The following is a 24,329-nucleotide window of genomic DNA, read 5'->3' on the forward strand; positions in this document are numbered from 1 at the left end:
TGCCTTGAATATCTTTTGATGTCCTACATCATCATCATTAGGTCTGTTCTTTGCATGTCTTCTATATTTCCCAGGAAACTTTCTCTCTGAATTATGATTACTATAGGGTTTATCCTTAGAAACTCATTGTTACAGTCCTTTAGGGACTGACCTAATCTTTCAGAATGAAGCAACTGGCATTTTGTGTTTTTATATCTTTTGTCAGGGTTTGTCAACCATAACTTAGTTTTGAACATTAAGCTCTATATCTGCAGTAATTTTAATCCATTCATAAAGAGGTGCAGATATAATGTTCTTTTTTGCATTAAGTGTTGGCATTTTCTTTTTTTTCTCCATCTTTATTAACTTGGGTATTTCTCATTTACATTTTGATTGTTATTCCCTTTCCTGGTTTCCAGGCCAACATCCCCCTAACCCCTCCTCCCCTTCTCTATGGGTGTCCCCCTCCCCATCCTCTCCCCATTACTGCTCTCCCCCCAACAATCACATTCACTGAGGGTTCAGTCTTTGCAGGACCAAGGGCTTCCCCTTAAACTGGTGCTTTTACTAGGCTATTCATTGCTACGTATGAGGTCGGAGCCCCAGGTCAGTCCATGTATAGTCTTTGGGTAGTGGTTCTCCACCGGAAGCTCTGGTTGGTTCAAAAAGGCAAAGATTCAGTTTAAAGTTATCTAGCAGATGGAGTTGATATTGCTCTATTTAGAGCTGTGGGTAATCTTTGTAAAAAAAAGTCAGTGAAAGCTTCATTCGAACCCCTGGCTATTTTTGTACACAATTCATCTCATTTCTGTTGTTCAACCTTGCACCAATCATTTAAGGCTATTGTACAACCTTGTTCTAGGATAATATCATCAAGGGCAATCTGAACTCTCAATTCTGACTATAGACTCTCATCTAATAATTGATCCTTCACAATAGGAATGCCACTAGTCCTATTTCTTCTTTTTTCTTTTTTTTCTTTTTTTTTTTTTTCCAGAGCTGGGGACCGAACCCAGGGCCTTGCGCTTCCTAGGCAAGCGCTCTACCACTGAGCTAAATCCCCAACCCCTCACTAGTCCTATTTCATTGCTTCATGAGTGAAGTCTCATCTCACCCCCATGTTAGCCACTGTAATTAATGAGTGACTCAAAATGACTGTCATCAAATCTCTCCAATGTTTTAAAATACTAAAAACTTTTTCATGGCCCAGTTATTAAGCATCTGTGTGACATGTGGTTAATATAAGACATAGGTTGTTGTTACTTCTTTAAATCTTTTAAAATCTCATCTCTCTATAAGTTGCTACTTGAGTTTTTGATAATCTTGTGGAATTCCTTTATCAAGACATTATCTTCCTCACTTTTATTCATAATTTCTCTAATGTTTTCTTCTGTTTTATCTCCATTTTTCATTTTTCTTTTTTATATCACTATTATTATAGAATTTTCTTCATTATTATTTATAATTCTTATTTATAATTTTTCTCCTCAGATTTGTTTCCATTCTCATTTTCTCCTCTTCTTGTCCCTCTAATGCTTTTTTTTTTTTTTGATGAGGGACTTTAGCTATCATGGCTATCAGGATTAAAGTCAGGATTACCAATGCAATAGTAATCATAATTGGTAACATACCAGCTACAATTAGGTCATTTAAATCTTTCTCATTTATTTCTATCATTAAACCATTGAATACTTCATTATTCAGAGCTGGAAGTGTCTGTGTGATCTTCTTTCTCATATTTATGTTCCTTGTTTCTTTAAATTTATTTTAATTTAAAATTTATTTTAAAGACTTTTCTTTGGCCTTTTATGGATTTTAATTTTAATACCTTACTAGTTCAGAAGTTTGGAGCTTTTCAGTCTGGGCCTGGCTTCCATTTCCTTCAGCCTTCTCTGCCCTGTAGGACAAGACTTAAAAAACAACATACTGGACAGGAAGAGGTGACCCTACCATGCTCTGAGCATGTGCAGGCTTATCAGTGGTATCTGTCAGCTGCTGCTGAAGTAGTTAGCCAAGGAAACTGCAGCTGCACCTCTATGAAGTGCCTGGCCTTTGCTCAAGACACTGATGCTCAACACAGGCATTTGCTCTCTCAGTGAGTTATTCACTAGCTTTTTCAAGTGCCCTTCATCTGGCTTGGTTGCAAATCAGTAGTTTGTCTTAAAGGAGCCACGTAAAATACATTCAGCTTCAGTTGCTCATATTAACTTAGGAACCTATTTTATTTCCAGGGAGTGCTTGTTTTTGCCTTCCAGCTGGAACATTTAGGTGTTAAGCCTGGTCCTTTCTAAGTTTGGACTCTCTATGTCACCATTGTGTGCTATGTGTAACTGTGAACTTTCCATGCATGTCCAAGTTCTCCAAAATAATGACTCTTAGACTGAATTATTATTACAAGCTAGGGCTTGTTTGCTGACTAACTTGTAACTCAAGCACGAGATGTATTTTTCTATGTCTGGATACATGAGATTTACTTCTCCTCAGGTTCATGCACTGTCTCCATCATTGTTCAGGGTCTGAACCTGTTTTGCTTGGATGTCTCACTACCCCACACTTCTCTTTTTGTTATTTTCATTTTCTATATTTTTTCCATTTATTTATTTATTCATTTGACATCCTGATCACAACCTCCTTCTACTGCCATTGTCCCCTAACATAACCAATTGCCCATCCTCCACCCTTTCTTTTCCGAGAAAAGGGACGTCCCCCTTCATACCAATCCAAGCTGGTATATCAGGACACTGCAGACCTGGGCACATCCTCTTGACGTCAGACAAGGCAGCCAAGTTAGGGGAAGAGGGTTCACAGTCATGGTCAGGCACATCTCCAGTTCCATTTGTGTTGTGTGTTTTATGTGTGTGTTTGTGTGTGTGTGTGTGTGTGTGTGTGTGTGTGTGTGTGTCCCACCTGAAGACTAAGATTCACATCTGCTACATATGTGGCGAGGTCTAGGTCTAGCCCATGTATACTATTTGGCTGGTGGTTCAGAGTCTGAATGCCCTCAAGTATCCAGGCCAGTTGACTCTGTCTTTTTGTAGAATTCCTATACTCTCTGGGTCCCCGACCCTTCCACCAACTCTTTCACAATGGTCTGTAAGCTCTACATAATGCTTGGCTGTGGTTTTCTACAACTGTTTCCATTGGCTGCTGTTTGGAGTGTCTCAGAGAACAGTTTCACTAGGCTGCTGTATGCAAGCATAATAGAGTATCATTAATAATGTCAGAGATTGGTTCTTGCCCATGGGATGGATCTCAAGTTGGGATACTCACTGGTTGGCCATCTCATCAGTCTCTGCTCCTCTTGCTCCCTGCACTTCTTATAGGCAGGGAAAAATTTGGGTCAAAGTTTTATGGATAGGTTGGTGTCCTTATCCTTCCACCAGAAGTCTTGCCTGGCTGCAGGAGGTGGCCACTTCAGGCCCCATATCTCCCACTGGTAGGAGTCTCAGTTAGACTCACCCTTACAGACTTCCTGAAGCATCACCTATCCCATGTATCGTGGGTGTCCTGTTGATATACCAGCCTCAGGTAGGCTTCAATTTCTATTCACTTTCCTGGCCCTCTCTCCCCTGTCTTCTACCTCCTAATCCTGCCTAAACTCATTGCTCACAGAATGTTTTTATGGATGTAAATGATTCCACACATGGAACAAAAGATTCCCTGTATAGAAGTCACAGCATTAGAAGCTTGAGAAAGCTGGTAACATGCTCACAGTCAAGAACAGAGCCATGAATAGACACTGAGCTAAAGTTTCACTTTTATATACTTTACTAAGGTCAGGGAAAGGTGAAGTTTAGAGTAGACTGGGTTTTTCCAACATCAACTGACAATCAAGACAATCACCCATAGCACTCACAGGCCAGCCTCTTTATAGAGCCCCTCATTGAGATGCTCTTCCTAGTTGATTTCAGGTTGTTACAAGTTTTCTGTGAGAAGTAGCCATCCCAACACTTAAATAGATTTATAATGAGTAGTGGATGATCATGTGGAAATTAATCTTTTCTTGAACTTTCTGAAGGATCAAAATTACAGGGATAACTGCCAAAATTTTCTGATATGTTAGCTTCAAAAGTCAAACTAAAGGCCTCTTTCCTTAATCATTGCATTGATGAGTTAAGCTGACATAACTTCACACAAAACAATTGGACATTTACTTATTATTTTGCCTCCCTGCCTTTGCCTTACCAGAGTAATTACTTCAAGAATTGATCATTTCCCTGTCCTTTGAGTTATTTTTTAATCCTTCCATGGGTCTACAGCCAAAGACTTTTTCTTCTGAGAATTGGAAAACTATTTCTTGCAAAGAACAACTGCCCCATTCTACAATCAACTACAAAACCATCGAAGGAAGGTTATAATTTTGTCCTTTGATGGAGAAAAAAACCTCAAATCAGTAAACAAATGATAGTGATTGGAGGGATATCACAGTAATTAAAAAGTCTTGATGGTTTTGAAGAACCATGGAGAATAACTATGAGCACCATGTCAGGCAGCTCACAACTACCCGAAACTCCAGCTCCAGGAAACTCAATGCTCCCTTCTGTTCTCCACAGACACATGCACACACATGCACACACATGCACACACATGCACCTGGGTACATATCTATGTGCACGAATGGAAATAAAAATAAAACCCTTAAAGGCAATAAATAAGAAAACAAATGACAGGAAAGCCAAATTGTTCAAAAGCAAATATGAAATATTAGAAAAAGTAAGAGCAGACAGTGAAACTGAAAATGGAAAAACAATTGGAATAAATGCAACAAAATCTTATTGCAGATCAACTCATGGTGAGACTGAATTTATATACAAGTTGTTCATGGATAGACATGCTTAATGTTATTACAGGTAAGATGGAAGGAAGCATGTGCAATATACCCCCAGGGAGCAATTCTCCACTTCGGACATTATACATAGAAATGTAGCATTAGATTCACCCATTAAATTTCCAAGTGTCACAGGAGGATACCACTTCAGATGTCAACTACAAAGGATTGCTTAGAATATCTATGTTTTGGCTAGACTAACAACCAATTGAGAGTGTCCACAAACTCCTTTCAGTTTTAAAATTTCTAAGATGGATGGAAGAAACTAAAACAAAACAAAAATAAGTGCCATTTTGCGGTTTGTTGTATAGGATACAACTCAGAGGCAGTCAGCAGAACCACATCTCTGTAATTGTACATGTGATACACTAAGGCAGAAGGATATTGAACAGAAGACCAGCCTGGAAACATTGTGCTAGCCTAGCCCAATGTGATGATGGTGATAGTAATGGCAAAGGCCATGATAGAACTACAACATAATGACAACAACACATATAGGGGCTGGAATGTGGACTCAGTTAATAACTTGACAAGTACTGAAGATACATGGATGTAATACAGCATGTGAACCCATTTGCTGATCACCAGTGTTGTGTGTGTGTGTGTGTGTGTGTGTGTGTGTGTGTGTGTCCATCCCAGGGATAGAGGTATGGAGGCCATCGAGTCAGTCTACATGAAGCAGTAAACTTTAATGTCAAGTAGAAATCCTGTCTCAAAAGGTAAGGTAGATTAGAGGGCAATTTGACAATATTATCATTTATCAAAATAACATGAGTAGATTCCTATCTAGAGTCTATGATGTCTGGGATCTTGTATCTGGGCTATTCTCAACCATGGCCAGAGTAGGCTCTTTTGTGGGCAGTTGCAGATACAGAGATGTACAAATTGTCAAAGTGCTGAGAATAAGTGACTGTGAGTGCTCAGCCCTAAACTGGAAACCTATGACAACCTCCTACCTCAGGACTGAAGGAACGTCATAGAAGAGGGTATGGAAAAAATACAAGAGCCAGGGTATAGGGAGGAGCTCTGTGAAATGCTGTCTTCTGAGTATGATATGGCTGTTGAACTTAAGAACTCAGCACATCTCAGCAGCTGTGGTTACCAATACAAGAGCAAGCCAGTGAACATTCAAATATGGATGGGTTCATGAGTCCCAAGAGCTATTGGCAGTTGGTGATCTTGGAAAGGAACAGTTGTTTTTCTTAGGGTTGTAACCACTGATAGGTTGCCCATGCTCTAACTGGTGGTCTAATGTCACTGCATATTGGCTGCAATAATTGAACACAATGATATTTAGATAATGAAAGAAAAGAACATGAAATTGGAGAAGAATGGATTATGTTTCAAAGAGTAGTTGGGGGTAGGTCATGTGATCCTAATATATTGCATACATGTACAAAATTCTCAAAGAATTTTCAAATCCTTAAAAAATAAGACAAAAAATTAAAAGGCCATGTGACACTAGCCTCTACATTCATGTAAATAAATGAGCAGCCCCTCAACACAGAGTAGGGGAAGGTGTATTCAGCAAAAGGAAGAGTAAGGGCACACTGCAGAGCTTTCTTCTCTCTCCCTGTGGACCATTCCACATCACCTTATGTTCAGCAACTCATAAAAGTAGCAGATTTATCAGTATTGGATTTTGACCCTAATCAGTTTCCTTTTCTGAAGACTGATCAGTGCACAGAAACCTTATGGAGAAATTACCCATGTAGTAGTGTTCCTGCCAACAAAACTTTTCAGTTTCCCAATCTTCACCTTAGGTCATTCTCTCTGCATAAACTCAAGATAGTCAAAGATGTTACTTAGCCTAAGCAACTTGACACAGCCTTGGTCACCTGAGCATGGGTAATGGGGAGTCGGACTTGAGTAAGTGTCATTATCAGGTTGCTCTGCCAAGGGCTGCATAGATTAGTAATTCAGTTAAGAGAGCCCAGAGCACTGTGGGAGGCATCTTTTCTGTCTTCCATGTCTTTGGGTTTCACTTTGAGTCACATAGTCACACAGGGTTGTCTTTATGACCTGGGCTTGGAACTATCCTTTGGAGCCTTTCAAGGTATTACATGCATATCCAGATGAAGATAATGACAGCCTCCTCAGATCCATGGTATCATGCCGTCCAGTGGGTTCTGAAGGAGGGTGGTTACATGGTATTTTGAGCATATTCACTCATATTACCATCTTTGTTCACTCTTCTGCTCCTGTCCATATTTTTCTTCATAAAAACTTACTCAAATCTCTGTCTGTCTGTCTGTCTGTCTCTCTCTCTCTCTCTCTCACACACACACACACACATACATACACACACACACACACACAGAGAGAGAGAGAGAGAGAGAGAGAGAGAGAGAAAGAGAATCAGTAAATTTGATTAATATTATTTTCAGAAGCATGTACACCTTACCAGTGTTACACCACAGAAGAAAACTACTCCACCAGCCACAAGTAACTGCCTGTATATCCACAAGGATGAGTGTGGCCTCATGAACCTTTCCAAGGGACTTCCTAAATGTGCATATATAATAATGGGGTAAATAGATATATGTGCTCAGAACATGGCCAGACACAGGTCTTTATTTTTCTGTACCCCTTCAAGCTAATCCAGGAGAAGTGTGGCCTTGAAGAAAGCATTTTTCTGTGTCAATCCAGGAATGAAAGTACTGGCAGGTGGACAGTTTTCTCCAACTAAACTCTCAATAGTTGGGGCAACATAGGCTTTTTTAAAAATGAGGTGCTTTAGTGGACCAAGATATTCATTGGTAAGCTTGGTGTCCTGACTTTGATCCCTGGGATTCATATGATAGAAGGAGACACCAACTCCAGTAAGTTGTTCTCTGACATCCATACATGTGTTCTGATGCACATATCTACACACATCCACAAATAAATTTAATAGTTTTAAATTTCTTGTAAGTGTAGATCCCTTGTTGAGTGTATTCCCTTACCCTGTTCCATCCTTCCCTCCTCCCCATCATTCTTCCCTTGTTTCCCCAGGCAACTTTATTTCTATTTTCATTAATATATGCATACATGATCTTATGTGACTGTGTAGGAACACAATAGGGATAACATACATTTGCTTCTTGAGACAGGCTTGGTTCACTCAATGTGGTTATCTCTAGTAGCATCCATTATCTTGCAGAGAGTGTTGACTTTATTCTTCTTTATAAACTGAGAAAAATTCTATTCTGTTGTGCTGGCCAGTTTTTTCTTGTCAACTTGACACAACTTAGGGTAATTTATAGAAAAACAATCTTATTTTAAAAAAAATTTGTTTTATAGGCAAGTGTGTAGGGCATTTTCTTTATTGGTGGTCGATGTAGGAAGTCCAATATCACAATGACTATTGACATATCTGGGCTGGCAATCTTGGGATATATGAGAAAGCAGGCTCAGCAAGCTATGGCGAGCAAGACAATAAAGGGAATTCCTCTATAACTTTTGTGTCAGTTTGTGCTTTGAGCTCTTGCTCTGATTTCCTTTGATGATGTAAGATGAGGTGTAAGGTGAAATAAACCCTAATGTCCAGGAGATGCCTTTGGTCATGGGATTTATCACAGCAATAGAAACCTTTATTCTTCCATTGTTGGTTACCAACATGGGTTCTCTACCTTAACTATTATGAATAGTTGGGCAAAAAACATATTTAAGTACCTCCATGATGGCAACACGTCTTTCCTTAAAGAGAGATGTGGGAGACCCATATGTCACACCACCACCAATGTAAGAGAGAGTTGATACCCAAAACATTATTTGATTGCTGGATTAATCCACGGATGCTCTCAGGCTGCAGATAGGACTGAAATAATTGGGAAAAATCATCAGAAGTTTTGTACAGGAGGAGATGGGATGGATGATGAATGGGTGGAAGGCAAAGATGCAGGGATGGGATAGTTTAGAGATTCTGGTGTTATAGAGCAAAGCATGGCAATGCAGACCCTCTAATCTAGCAAGGCAAATCAACATTTGTATTATAAATGCAAAGTCCCTGAGGATGTATCACACCTAGCCATTGTATTAAATTGCAAAGAGAGGTCATATCAACAACCAATAAGCCAAGTGGGGTCTGGAGATATCTGAAGAAAGGTAGCAATGAACCAGCACCTGAGAAGATAAGAGACATAAGAGAAGACAATAGCTGAACCATTAAGGGTTCCTTGATGAAAATAGGGAGACATGGTCACCACAAGTGTAGGTTAAGTCTAGTCAGTTTTCAGGAGGTTGGAGCTGCAAAGGGCTGAGGGGAGGACCTGAACATCAGTTTTTGAAGCACGATACAGATGATTTCTTGCAGTTCCAGAATTTCTTCATGTACAATTGTTGTCATTCCAGTCATCATCTGTCATTTCTACACAGTCTTTCTCTGAAGCATTTTGGGTTTCCCATGGGGTTCAATATTTGTTTTCAAAGCTGCAAAGCCCATGCATAGTGTTAATCTGTGTCTCTACACTCACTTATGAGTGGTTTTGAAGCTTCTGAAAACTAAATGTTTTCATGTTTGTCCTGGTACCTATAACTAACTTAGTAATCTTCTGCCTAGCGCTAGAGAGATCTCCTGCTGAAGATATATTTACACACAAATTCGTAGGCTGGGACTTTACATCTCAACATCATTATCGAGTTTTCATATTCTGGATGCTATGCAACCACTTTAACTAAACCAGGCAAAAGGAGATAGTTAGGAATTGAGTTTATGGAAATGATTAATACTGGCTAATCCAAAGTGAGACAACTATATTAATTTAGACCTATTGGCTTAATAAAAAAGCAGCTTCTTATTTGAGGATTTATTTTAATTTAAGTTTGTGTGTGTTTGTGTGTGTGTATGTGTATGTGTGTGTGTGTGAGAGAGAGAGAGAGAGAGAGAGAGTGAGAGAGAGAGAGAGAGAGAGAGAGAGAGAGAGAGAGAGAAAGAGAGAGAGTTCTCATGTGTGTGTGCATGTGTATGTGGGGAGAAGAGGGTTGTACACCATTTAGATCCCCTGAACTTGGAGTAACAGGTGGCACTAAAATGCTTGACCTGAGAGCTTGGAACCTAACTCAGGTTCTTTGCAAAATCCATACATAATCCTAATTCCTAAACCAACCACTCTGGTTTTAGATTATTCATACCACACTATATTTGTTTCTCAGACTCTAAGCTCTTCAGGAATCTCCACTACAGGAGTTTCAGATCATCTACCATCTTCCCTGAACTTGAGTATGAGCTCCCTTTCCACTCAATTAGTGACATCCTTTCATGTGTAGGGGACAAAATCCCTAGAAGAATATTTCACATTAGAGTTTCAGACATCAGTCTCACATCTCCATTCTTCCCTTGTTACTTGACCTACCTTGGTGACAGAGGTGAACCATCCACCCACTGCCATGAGCCTTCCTCTTTTATGTCTGAGAGCCCAATCCAGAGATTTCCTTTCCTCTTACACATCTTCTGTAGAAGGTTCTGAAAGGGGAGAAGAGTAATTGATACAGAGCTGAGTACTTGAATTTTCATCCAGTGTTCCTGAAAAATTCTAGAGGGGAAGTTTTGTTTGCAGTCAGACCTTCTCGGTCTGACCATGATTTCTAACATGTGTTCAGGAGATCTGAGTCCTCCCAAGTCTGTGCTCTATAGCCAAATGACTCGTACAGAGAAGTACACAGCTGGTATCTTGTCATATATACTTGTTTTTACTGTGTGTTTCTCTGACTTGTGAGTTTTGAGAATGCCTCTTTGGATTTTCCCATGATTGACTGAATGTGTGTGAGCCATATTCTAGCAATTGATCAATGGCACAAAGCAGGGTTTTCCCTCTATGAAGTGAAGTACCTAGCTAATCTATAATAATCATTCTTCATATTTTCAAGGCTTCCTCCAAATCTTACACACATGGACAAGAGTTGTCTGGTGTGCATATGTGTGTGTGTGTGTGTGTTTGTGTGTGTGTGAGTGTTTAAGCTATTTTGATTCTCTAATTGCTTCTCTTCCATTTTCCCTTAAAAATTTATGTCTATCCATCTTAAACTACTTTTCCTGTAGTAAAATGCATACCTCTCATCTACATCAGAATTCCTTATCAAGGCTTTGAAATCATTAGAGAAGAGGGACAGAAAGGTGGTGAGAGCCAGAAATAGTGGACATCTGAGGTGAAATGGACAGGGCAACTTTGATACTTCTATTACAAATGCTAATTTTGATCCCCCAAAACTGTTTGCACAAGGGTGTCTGCACGTACCTTCAGGAAACCTGCTCCCAGTTGGTTTTGATTGGTAAATCAAAATGCCAGCAGTCAATAGCTGGGGAAGACAGATACAGTGGGATTTTAGGATTCTAGGTCTAGGGACAAGGAGATATGATGGGAAAGATCTAATATGTTTTAGGAGAATGTGGAGAGTGGACAGACATAGAGGCCTCTGTGGTGTAGAGAAGCAAGGAGAGTTCCCTGGGGTCTGGGCCAAGAAGGCACGACCCAGAGGGACACACACATGGAGTAGTTATCATAATTATCAGTGGGAGGCAGATTCTAGCAGCATAGAGGCTAGACAATAGCCTAGCTATTGTGCTGACCATGGCATCTTAAAATATAAAGAGTGTGTGTGTGTGTGTGTGTGTTCCAATTATTCTATTTATTGAGAATGTAGAAAGTAGCTCCTATTTCTCACATACATATATATGACATATATATATTGTCAACACTATGACCCCTTTTGGTGCTATCCTGTTTCCATTTCACAAGTAATAAAACTGAGATATAAAAGAAATCAGAATTCAAGCAAATTGTCCCCACATGAATTGCCCACTAAGAACCTCAGACAACCAGCCTCTCATCACTCACCTATCCTAGTCTTCAGTTGCGTGAGTTTCTTGTAGATTTCCTCCTGATCCTTGGTACAGGGAACCTTTGGAACTCTTCCAAGAAAAAAGAAACACCTACAGTGTCTCATGTCTACACCACCTATGTAGGAACATTGTGTCTGAGAGCCACTTGTTGCAGAACTCTTGAGGAAGAGGAGTACTGGACTGGAGAGATGATTTACTTGGTTAAGTAACTGAATGCAGAAATGATGACCTAAATTCAATATTCCAGAACCTAAAAATAAATCCGGCATGCTAGTCTATACACTCATAAACACATTTTTGGAGATTAAAGGACAGATGGATCCCTTATCCAACCAGACTAGATTTCTTGAAAACCTCAGGAAGCAAGAAATATTTTCTCCATAAAAGGGGACAGAGTCTGAAAAATGACCCCGGAGGCTGTCTCCTGGAATCTACATATTGCACATACACATGTATGCTTATCTTCACAGATCCATGTGCATGCAAATGCATGTGTGTATGTGCATAACTGCACATAGATGAATAAGGGAGATAGAGACAGAGAAAGAGACAGAGGGGAGAGAGAAAGAGAAGACAGAGACAGAGAGACAGAGAGACAGAGAGATCTTGCCACACAGAAAGATAGCAAGTGGAATGAAGGCATTCTCATGTTCCTTTTCAATTTCTCTTTCTCTGTAAGTTGGAGGGTCCTCATATATGCTTAGAAGCCATAGAAGAATCAAGTTCCATCTTCAGGCTTGTCATGCTCCTACATGTGTTTTCCCTAGGTTCACCCCCCCCCAAAAAAAACAGCATTAAGATCCCAAGTACTCAGGGATATCTGATCTTGGAGAAGAAATGCCACAAGGACCCCAGAGAAGAGAGTGAAGAAAAGCAGATGCAGCACCAAGGGAAGAAGGCCATGTCTCACACAGCCTGTGGAAGAGAAAGATGGGATTTCAGCAAACATGTGCCCTTGTATTGTCTGGGCCAAGGGACACACAAGCCACCAGCATACTTCTGCCCAGACACAGGACATTAATACTTAAACTTCCAACATCCCATAGCCAAAAGTCTAGTCTCAACTATCCAGGACCCATGATGGCAGAATTCCCTCTTGCAATTCATAGAAAAAATGTTTGTAGAAAGTATTCACTCCTACTCAACCTCACTTTCTGCAGTGAATACAAAACTCAGTTTCTCCTCTGTTCAACTAAGAGAAGGAAAAGTAAGAGTCTGGTCATATTGTTTTTGGTTACTCAATAGAAACTGTTGGTAAAAACCATTGCTGACGAGACCCCACAGTTTTATCACAAATCTAACTGGCAGTGATAGGGACACTTCCTCTACACTAATTATTACTACAGTCCAGGAAGATTCTGTGCAAGCTTCTAGGGGTAGATAAGTCATCAACAGTCTCATCTAGATATGAACCATGAGAACTACAGTGATGAAAATATGGCAAGATATGACCACTGATATAACAGTGGCAGTAATGTTATACACTTTCTGAATAAAAGCCTGCTTCATAAAATGGAATTCAGGTCTGACAATCTAGCCAAAACATGTGTACCTGACTAGTTTCCAAGGCCCTAGAAGTGATATTCTAATTATTTTTACCAATGGGCATGGTATAAAACTGTCTTCTACATACTCTATACTTGTAGATTAGTGTATCTCTCAGCTATCTTCAGGTAAATTTGTTTGACATTGAATGATGGTCAGAACCAGGTAATAGGTAACACAAGTGCTAGACAAAATTACAAGAGACCAAGATATGATTTAGAAAGCCATGTACTAGATGTTTGCTGATTGTTTGTGAGATAGTTTGAAGTATTTAAATATAAATTTTGATTTAGCTGGGTGGTCGTTATGCATGCCTTTCACTCCAGCTCTTGGGAAGCAGAGGCAGGTGGATCTCTTTGAATTCAAACTCAGTCTTTACTACCAAGTGAGTTCTAGAATAGCCAGGGCTACACAGAAAAACCCTGTCTCAAAACCCAATTACACACACACACACACACACACACACACACACACACACACACACACACACACACACACACTGGGGTTTTATTCAACCATGTAGACAAGTGAATGTCACCTACAGAAAATTAGGTGAAAGCGAACATTATTATTCTAAGCAAAATTAGCCAAACAGAGATATCTACCTGTCTCTCTATTTCTCTATCTCTATCTACCCATCCATCTATCTATCCATCTATCTGTCTGTCTGTCTGTCTGTCTTCTGTCTATCTCATGGTTTGAATATGATTCCACAAGGGAGTGGCCCTTTTTGGAGGTGTGGCCTTGTTAGAGTAGGTTGTCACTGTGGGTGTAGGCATTAAGACCCTCATCATAGCTTCCTGGAAGTCAGTATTCTGCTGGCAGCCTTCAGATGATGATACAGAACTCTCAGCTCAGCCTGAACCACATGTACCTGGATGCTGTCATACTCCCACCTTGATGACACTTGACTAAATTTTGAACCTGTAAGGCAGTCCCAATTAAATGCTGTCCTCATAAGACTTGCCTAGGTCATGGTGTCTGTTCGCCACAGTAAAACTTTAAGACAAAAGTTGATACCAGGAGTGGGGAATTGCTGTGATATGCCTGACCATGCTTTTGTTTAGAGGAATGTGGATTTTGGGATGTTGGAGAGCAGTGGAATGCTTTAAGTTCATCTTAATGGGCTATCCTAGGAGGAAGTTGTTGCCCTGTAATAAACTATTTGGTTCTCAAGGGTAAACTTTAGTGGAATTGTTCTATTGTTCTTTGAGTTGAGACCTTATGGAGGCGGAGTTTATGTCTCCCTGTGCGAGGAGTTCTCACAACATCCTAGGAACTATCTCCTTCCCCTCAAGGTCCCATGAATGGAAACCCAGAACTTTTGAGTAATCTCCCTGAAGCTCACTGATTCTTTGTACTGTAGATACTTCCTTCTTTGAATAATTTTTACTACCTTTTGCATGCAATTCTTCAGTATTTGAGTATGACTATGAAGTGTCCTTCCCTACCTTTTTTGATAACTTTTGCCTGAAAGTCGATTTTACTCAAAATTAGAATGGCTACTCCAGCTTGTTTCTTGGAACCATTTGCTTGGAAATATTTTTCTAGCCTTTTACTCTAATGTAGTATCAGTAACTGGACCCAACATTTCCTTATTCAGGAAAATGTTGGGTCCAGTTTACCTATCCAGTCAGATGGTCTATTTCTTTTGCTTGGGGAATTGAGTCCATTGATGTTAAATGATATTAAGGAATTATGATTGTTACTTCCTCTTATTGTTGTTAGAGGTGGAATTATGTTTGTGTGGCTCTCTTAGGATTTGTTGAAAGAAGATTGATTTCATGTTATTTCTAGGGTGTACTTTCCATCCTTGTCTTGGAGTTTCCCATCTATTATCCTTCGTAGGTCTGGATATGTGGAAGATATTCTGTCAATTAAGTTTTGTCATAGAATATCTTTTCTATTTATGGTAATTGAGATTTTTGCTAAATATAGTAGCCTGGGCTGGCTTTTGTGTTCTCTTACGGTCTGTATGACATCTGTCCATGACCTTACAGCTCTCATAGTCTCTGTTCAGAAGTCTGGAGTAATTCTGATAGATCTGCCTTTATATGTTACTTGACCTTTTTCCTTTACTGCTTTTCTTATTCTTTCATTGTTTCATGTATTTGGTGTTTCGGCTGTTATGTGACGTGAGAAATTTCTTTTCTGGTCCAATCCATTTGATGTTTTGTAGGGTTCTTGTGTGTTCTTAAGCATCTATTTTTTATTGGAAATATTATTTATTTACATTTCACATGTTATCTCCTTTCTCGGTTCCTCCCTCTCCCATCCCCACTGCCTCTGCTTCTCTGAGGATGTTTCCCTTCCCACATAGGCACTTCCACCTAACACTCTGGCATTATCCTATGCTGTGCAAAGAAGTCAGCATCTCTTTCTTTAGATTAGGGATGTTTTCCTCTATACTTTTATTTCAAGATATTTACTGGAACTTTATTTTGAAAAATCTTTGTTATCTTCTGTACCTATTATCCTTAGGTTTGGTCTTCTCATTGTGCCGGATTTCATGGATGTTGTGGGTTAGAAGCTTTTTGAATTTTGCATTTTCTTTAAATATTATGACAATGTTTTCTATGGTACATTGTGCCCCTGAGATTCTTTCTTCTATCTCTTATATTCTGTTGGTGATGCTTGTGTCTATGACTCCTGATCTCTTTCATAGGTTTTCTATCTCTGGGATTGTCTCCGTGTGATTTCCTTATTGTTTCTATTTCCATTTTGAAGAAAACGAATTGTTTTTTTTTAATTCCTTCACTTGTTTGATAGTTTTCCTTTAATTCTTTAAGAGGTTTTTGTGTTCTCTCATTAAGGCTTCTATGTGTTCATATATGCCCTGTATTTCTTTAAGGGAGTTATATATGTCCTTTTTAAAGTCCTCTATCATTATCCCAAGATGTGATTTTTAAAACCACATCTTGCTTTTCCCGTGTTTTCAGTTAGTCAGGACTTGTTGTGGTGGGTAACTGTGTTCTGATGATGACACGTATCCTTTGTTTCTGTTTCTTAGGTTATTGACCTTGCCTCTTGCCATCTGGTTATCTCTCTTATTATTTGATCCTCTCTCTGACTGGGGGCTGTCCCTCCTGTTGTCCTGTGACCCTATGATCTTAAGAGTGAGAGTGCTCCTGGTAGACCAGCTCTCTACTGATACTGATTGGTTACATGGTATGGTGAGACAGCTTTAGCCATGGGTGAATATGAAGACTGGAAGTATCCTATTTCCAGCTATTCCTCAGTTTCTGTGCCCTGTGTACTTCCAGTGGGTCCCTCTCGGACAGTTATTTGAGCTAAAGTGGTGGTCTCACCTGTGGGCTTAGGAGTGAGAGCAGTCCTTGGAGACCAGCTCTCTCTGTGCAGAATTTGGATATGGAAGGCTGTGGGATAACCTTAGATCTTGACACTGATGGAAACCAGAAGGATCCTGATCATACCCTTAAATTTTAAATTACTTTAAACATGTATATTTGAAGGAAAGAAAACTTTGGATGGTTCTCAATGAGGTTTTTTCCAGTCCAGGCTGTGAAAAAGAAATGAATATCAAGAAAGAACAGAAGTACTGGAAATAGGGAGCAGGCCACATATCCATCAGCATCTGTTTACTATCTCTGAATCTCTGTAGTGCCAATCCAGAAAGGAGGCAGTTTAAGGTTCACAGCGCTCACAGTCACAAAAAGAAAGGAAACAGGAATCTTAAAAAGGCACACTCAGAATTTAGGAGAGAGGAATTTCGTGAAAATAAAAACAAACAACAAGCAGACATAAACGCATCCCCCCCCACACACACATACAAAAAATATCAATATGCTCTTGGGTATGCCATTTTCTTTTCCTGACTACATTTCTATTTTACTATTTTGTTCATTAATTAACTCACTCATTCATTGTGTGTGTATGCTCATATGTGTGTGTGTGTGTGTGTGTGTGTGTGCATGCACATGACGCTGTGAGTGTGTAAAGGTCAGAAGATGACTTGGTAGAGTTGATTCTCTCCCTTCTATTACATAAGTCTTGGGAATCTTACTCAGGTCATGCATGACAGTAATGTTTTACTCCCTGATCAATCTCCTTCAACCATTATATTACTTTAAAAGTCATCAAATTTGACTTCCTACTGCCTTGCCCTGAACTTTTTCTCTGCATCAAAGCAAAGGAATTGGTTTCAAAGAAGTTGAAACCCTAAAAGTTGACAGGAAATCTGTATGCTGCTATCAGTGACTACAAGGGGCTGTACTCATCTCTAAATTCTAGATTATTTTTACCACAAATATTAAACAAGTGTAAATGGTGATGATTCAGTTCCCAGAATCAATCACTAGACCTTACTACAAATAAGAAGATCAGCAACACAAGGCAGGGAATCCTAGAGTTGAGATTGGGCTTCCAGGGAGGGAACTTGCTGATCTTCATCACAGGTCCAGGACACATAGCAAAACAGTCTTATTTTGCAAGTTGAATTTTTCTATTTTGACTTTGCTATGTTTTGTCAAGAAGATTATGGTAATATATGCATATGGAGGCCTGAGGTTGATATTGGGTATCATACTTGACTTCTATTCCACTTATTCCTTGAGGCAAGGCCACTCAATCAAGCCCAGAAGTCATCAAGATGGCTACTCTTTCTAGCCACTGTGTTCTAAGATTTCACTGCTTCCAGTGTCCAAGGTTATGGTTAAATATGGGCTTCCATCTCCATACAAAAGACATTAAAATAAACATGTAGTTCAGTGGAAATAATTACATTTATAGGAATGTGCAAATTGTCCATCTGTAAGTTGATAGGCACTTCAGTAGGTTCCATTTCTGAGTTACTGTAAGTCCTGCAGCAATAAGCATGCGTGAATACAAACCTCTGTAGTAGGCTCCAGAGAACCTGATGCAGTTCCCAAGAATATGATGGCTGCATTGAGAGATTCTCTGCTGAAAGCATCAAAGAGATTGATCACTAACAGTAGACCAATACTCTCTACCCTGGGCTTCTAAACTTTCTGATCTCCCATGGAAACGCAGGGACATAGACTACTATGTCATCTATGTTTAATCTTCAGATTCCTTACCGTAGCTCTTGTGGTGACCATTACCACTTCTCTTTTACTCTTCCAGGTTGACGGTAGGTTTGAGGAGTGAGAAAAGGTTTGGTCAAAGAGAAACTGTGCTCCCCCAAATTCTACACATTTGTGGGCAGCAGTGAAGATGAGCATGTGCAACAGAGAAGGTAAGAAAAATCTATGTTTCTTGGGTGAAGCTAAGCCAAGACTCAGAGAGCTTAGGGTTGAGTGAGACAGGGAGATCAGGATTCAGCATTCTCAGGCTCTAACTAATGCTGTAACCATCCAACGAATGATCTTGTAAACAGAATCAATAGCCTTTTTAAAAAGTTTTGGAGCAGCTTTTATTAATCTCTAAAAGGATAAAGACACTGAGAAGGGAACAGATGAGGTAGTCCTTAATCCTGGGGAAAGACAGACTGGAATAGTAAATATTTGGTTTCTAGAAAGATTAGGGCTGCCAGTCTATTTCTAATGTCTGGGAAATGGAGGATGTGAAATTGGAAACTGACTCAGAAGGTGATGCACACTTGAGATCTTGACTCCTGGACACTAGAAAGGTAAACTCTGGAGACTAGAATCCTGAGTCCTAAGAAAATTGATTCAGAAAATCCAAAATCCTGAAACCTGAGAAGGGTGAATTATTGGTCCTTAGATTCTTGCTTTTCAAAAGGTGAAAGCCAGGGTTAGGATTTTTTTTCTCCTAATAAGGATGAGGTTTATTAATTGATTTCTGGGTTTTAGAGAGAGGGAAAGTGAGTCTATCCTCATGTTATTGGGAAATAAGGCATGTGTTAGGTGAGGTGAATACTGGGAATCAGGAACCCTCAGTTTAGAGGGGGCAAGGATGGGTATAGAATGCCTGAGACTTGAAGTAGAGCTGGGGTCTGAGTGTTGATTCTGTGGACGTGGCTTCTGAAAACTGAACTTCTGGTTCTTGGTGTAGGAGGGGCTGAACATCTTTCCTATTGGGTTCCAGGGAGCTCAAAACTGGCACACTGAAATGCAGAATCCTGAGATAGCTGAGGCTGGAAACACACTTCTGATGCTCCTCTAGTGGATTATGGACAGGACAACTGAAGCAGTAGTGGAATGATGACTATCTGTAATTCTGCATTCAGAAAGGGAAAGAAGACACCAGGTTATCCCTGGTTTAGAGGGTGGTAGGAACCTTTGCCTGATGGGATCACTCTATTCTCTTTCCTCAGGGTATCCGGGCCATGAGCTATTCATCAGTGTTCTGAAGTTCACCTCCATTGTGATCTTGACTGCTCTCCTCATAGCTATCCTTGTCAAAGGTCAGAAACCTTCAATGTTAGAGCTTCCTGCTCTAGTCTCCTAGCACATGGGTGGAGTTGATACTGAAGCTGAAACTGTGGTCTTACCTGTCTTCTGGGAACCAGCAAAGGGTTCTCTCAGGTGGAAGTAGTTTCAGAGGCATGGTCTGACTCCTTTTACCCTTGTGGTCATGCTTCCCTGGGCATCAGGATTCCTCATGATCAAATGAGACAGATTCAAGTAAGATTCTGGGATTTGGACATGATGGTCCTGTGAACCTAGGACATGTTGCTTAGATCCTGGTCTGCCCTGCCTTTACAATTTATTTGTGAATTCCATACATGAATAAAATGTTTTGATCAATTCTAATATCTCCTCCCTGTCTTCAAGTTCCTCCCCTCTTCTCCACCACTACTTTTCCCTCCCAGTTTCATGAACTACTTCATGTTTATTATCCTCTGAATACTCTTAGTGTTTTCTATGTACATGGACTTAAGACCATTTACTGGAGAATTGGTAGTCTCCTGGGGCAAAAAAAAAAAAAATCCCAATGACCCTCCATGCCTCCCGACTATCCTATCTTTCTTCCTCTTTCACTTTCTCCCTCCTACTCTACTTCCCCCAGAAGCTTTAAGTTGCTAACTGTTACAGAGCTACAGTTGAGGCTTCCTATGCCCATTCTCCACCTTTGTTGTGATTCTGACTAGCTTGAGTTTCTGTAGGTTTGAACTGCAGTCACAACACTCTGAGTTCCTAGGAACAACATGTCGGAATCTCTATTTCAATCACAACTTACTACAAAAAGAAGCTTCCATAAGAAACATTGCAGACTTGTGGTGACCTAAAAGTTGTATCTCACAGAATGAACTAATCAGACTTAACACCTGGTCCCTCTCTGTCTTTCTGTCTCTCTCCCTGTCTTTCTCTGTCTTTTTCTCTCCCTGTATCTCTCCATCTCTTTGTCTCTATGTCTCTCTCTCTCTTTCTCTGTCTCTGTGTGGGAGAGTTAAGAAGCATCTGCATGTGGCTTACCAGCCTCCTGTGTTATGACATCCAGGTTCTGTATGATCTTTTTCAAACATGTTATGTTGAAAAAAATCATGTCACATGAAACTTCATGTGCCTCCCTCAGAAAATAAGAAGTTCAGATATTTCTCTTATTTGGAGGAACATCACTGGAGGCTCCTGTGGCCAAGCTCTACCATCCTGCCATGGCACCTAGCTCTCTGATTTTTATGGGAAGCTGTATTCGGGGTGTAAAGGGGAAACCTCTCTTGCTTTAAGATCCCATTTTATTGTTTTGCTTATCACTCTGTTTTCTTTTTAAAGGCTCTCTGAACTAGAGGCATGTTCATTGTCTTGAAACCATTTTAATAAAGCTAACCCCTCAAGGATGATTATGTGTCACATCCTTTCCTGAACTCTCTTCATAGATTTATCAGCACTTGTTATTTTCATTGCCTTTTCTTTTCATAGGCACTGAGGTACTTAGATCCCAAGGTCATGATCAGGAAAAGCAATACATTCACCAGAAGCTGGACCAGCTGAAGGCTGTACTAAGTAAGTTAACAGAAAGTGGATCTCCAAGAGAATGGAAAGAATTCCACATGGGATGAAGCGACTGTAGAGACTGGTTCTCCAGTTATTCAATTTCTACCCCTGTTGAATGGGAACACCGAGGAACATTAAAGATCTAAGTTACTAGACACAATAGGCCTTGCCTACAGTCCCTTAGTTTCTAAATCTGTTGAATGGGAACTCAGATAAATATTTAAAATGGTACCTACTGGATTCATGGGGCCAGTCACACAGAAGACACTCATTTAATCCAGATTCCTAATGTCTGTTTGAACATTTAAAATTTCTGCTATTCTATGTATTTCGGAGAGCTGTCCAAGATCCCCTGGGTTATCTTGGAGGGAAAAGACTCAGGAAGTTAAGAGAGGAATGGCTGTGACTGAGGAGGTAGATCAGTGAATAAAGTTCTAACCAAACAAGCATGGGGACGAGAGTTTGGATCCACCACATCACATAGAATTGGAGCAGAGCCACACAGGCCTTAACACAGCAGTGGTGGGGTCCAGGCATAGCCCAGGGCTCACTTGCTAGTCTAGTCAAAACAGGGAGTCCTGTGTTCAGAAAGAGCAAGTCTCAAAATTAAAAAAAGAAAAAACATGAAAAAGTTAGAGATAAAGGCACAGAGAGAAAGAGAGACAGAGAGAGGCAGAGACAGAGAGAGAGAGGCAGAGACAGAAGCCAGGCTATACTGAATGGCAGCAAGGATCTAGATCAAGTACCCTGATAAAACTGCATGAAGAAGTTGACAGGGATGTGTGATAGTGCAGTTCTGACAGGCATCTGAAAAAAATGAGTGGGGTGTATTTGATTAAAAGATATTGAGTGTGTACTGACATACATGCAGTAACATTCAGTTTAAACCACTATGGATCTGAAGTAGAGTGAAAAATGCATACATAGGAGTGTTTGGAAGAAGGAAATTAAAGTAAGAAATGTTCTAATTGAAATACAATCTCAAAAATGAACAAGCCAAAAAGATATTGTCTGCATATAGCAAATAATCAAATTTAAATAAAAATACATTTCTATTAGAAATTTTAGTTAAAATATAATTATATAAATGCCCTCCTGCCCTCTGTCTACATTCCCATTCTAAGCACCCAAAACGCTCTGAAATATTTAGCCTTTTTAATTTCATTTTTGTTGTCTCATATACAGAAGCATTTTAAAAAAATAATGACAATGATCGATGAAAATCTTCAATATTCACTCTAGCCTCTACTTGCACATACATAGAACAGTGCACAAACACATGTGCATATGCATGAACAAAACACATCCAAGAAAATATCAGGAGAATGTAAGGAAATGGTTCCCCTTGTACAGTTTCAAGGAAGGAAAAAGATATAATCTCAAGATTTCAAAGTCTAAACTGATGCAGTTACACTGATATCTTTGTATATCCACCTGACTCATTTCATAAACAGAACGCCTGTGCCGCCCTTGCCCCTGGATGCCCTTCGGAAGAGACCGGAGCTTGTTCCAAAGAAACTGTTATTTCTTCTCCAAATACAAAAGGAATTGGACAGAATCTGTCAAGGCCTGCAAGTACATAGGGGCACAACTATTGGTCATAAAAAGTAATGAGGAGCAGGTATGTTGAGCTGGGCTTTTCTATTCTGTGAGCATGATTCCAATTAGATGGGATCCTTCTTACAAAGTATTTTTTACTATACTTTAAGAGGTGAGAATTGTACATTCAGATAAATACAAAGTGGTACCATGTATATATGAATTAAGGAATAATTAATATGTAGGAATCTTTTGGAGTGCTGACCAGAGTTTAACAAACACTTCCATTCATGTTAAATGCCCTGATTTTGGGGCTATTAGGAAGACTTGATGGGTAAAAGTACTTGCTGTGAAGCACAGGGATCTGGGATCCACACAATAAAAACAGAGTCAATTTTTAGAAGTTGGCCCCTGACCTACACACACACACACACACACACACACACACAGACACACACACACACACATTGGCATCTACACCCACACATGAATTTTATTATTCTGAAGAGAGAAATTCTGAACAAATGTCCAAAAACTAGGAATCACTAGACTCTTTTGAGTTTGGAAAGCTGGCAGAAGTTTCTCATATTATTATTTTAGTTCAACAAAGCATAAGAGGAAAAGATGGGCCAGAAGCTTAAAATTAAGATCTGTCAAGTCACACCACACACTGCTTCTAAATTCTGAGTCCTCAAGAGATCTGTGTGACACCTGGCCTGATCTTTTCATGTCTAGACCTGCATATTTATATGAGTGTATGTGTAAAGATGTGTAAGTGTGTGTATGTGTGTGTGTGTGTGTGTGTGTGTGTGTGTGTATGTAGAAGGTGTGTGTGCATGCGTGTGTATGTGTTTGTGAGTGTGTGTGTAGTGGTCCCATCTAAGCACAAGTGTGCATTCATTGTTGTGGTATAAAGCTGGGGTCTGACTGCAAGCAAGAATTCTCTTCCTAGATACCAAGAGGACAAAATGTGAAAATGATAGCAGAAGTCCAGCATGACTTTTTCCTTTCTCTTCCAGAGCTTCCTCAATGGGACTTCTAAGAAGAAAGGCAATTCCTGGATGGGTCTGTCATACAATAACAAGGAAAGCAAGTGGCAGTGGGTGGATGGCTCACCGCTGCAAGGGAGGTAATACAGTTTGTTGTGGGTGGCTCCATGATGCAGGAAGGAGTTGTGGTTTGTACACACTCTTTGGAGACCTAGGCATGAGAGTCTGCTTGTTGGAATGTTATTAGTTGAGTTCTGATATGATTTTGCAATTCTATCATGTGATCTGAAGGAGGATATTACAACATGGTAGATATTGCAGGAATTTCCTCTCCCTGAGGGAGGTGTGAATGGGATGGCTATAATCACATGTGAGGACCCGATGGTCCTTCCCACACCCTCCTATAAGGAAATGTGAATTGTCCACAAACCCAAAGGACATGGACTTTGCCAGAAGACCTAGCTATTCCAATGAAAATGGTGATTGTTTTTTCTGAGGGATGCATTTTGCATGGTATTCATAGAGAATCTTAAACACAGGAGCATGCTTGCCTTCAAAATACAATTTGTCCATCATAAAGATCCATTTTACCATTAGAGCTGCAAAGGAGTTGCTCCATACCATGGAGAACTTGAAAATAGACAGGTGGGAGGATCAAGGCCAGTGTTTTTCTTTTGATGTGTATGGAAAGAAATATGTAAGATTGTATACCAGGCTAATTTGGAATGTCAGTGGGATCTTAAATGCCATAG

General features: G+C 39.9%; 1 protein-coding gene across 1 annotated transcript in view; it reads left to right on the forward strand.

The window, feature by feature from the left end:
- Nucleotides 1-23,726, forward strand: part of LOC116885841 (CD209 antigen-like protein E) — a 50,835-nt gene extending 27,109 nt beyond the window's left edge. Inside the window, exons 5-8 of the mRNA XM_032887180.1 lie at nt 18,221-18,282; nt 19,429-19,518; nt 22,504-22,670; nt 23,608-23,726. Of these exons, the coding sequence (XP_032743071.1) occupies nt 18,221-18,282; nt 19,429-19,518; nt 22,504-22,670; nt 23,608-23,721 (433 nt within the window). The 3' untranslated portion in view covers nt 23,722-23,726. The remainder of the gene's footprint in view (nt 1-18,220; nt 18,283-19,428; nt 19,519-22,503; nt 22,671-23,607) is intronic.
- The last annotated feature ends 603 nt before the right edge of the window (nt 23,727-24,329 follow it).

The sequence above is a fragment of the Rattus rattus genome, chromosome 16 (assembly GCF_011064425.1).
Source record: "Rattus rattus isolate New Zealand chromosome 16, Rrattus_CSIRO_v1, whole genome shotgun sequence".
NCBI lineage: Eukaryota > Metazoa > Chordata > Mammalia > Rodentia > Muridae > Rattus > Rattus rattus.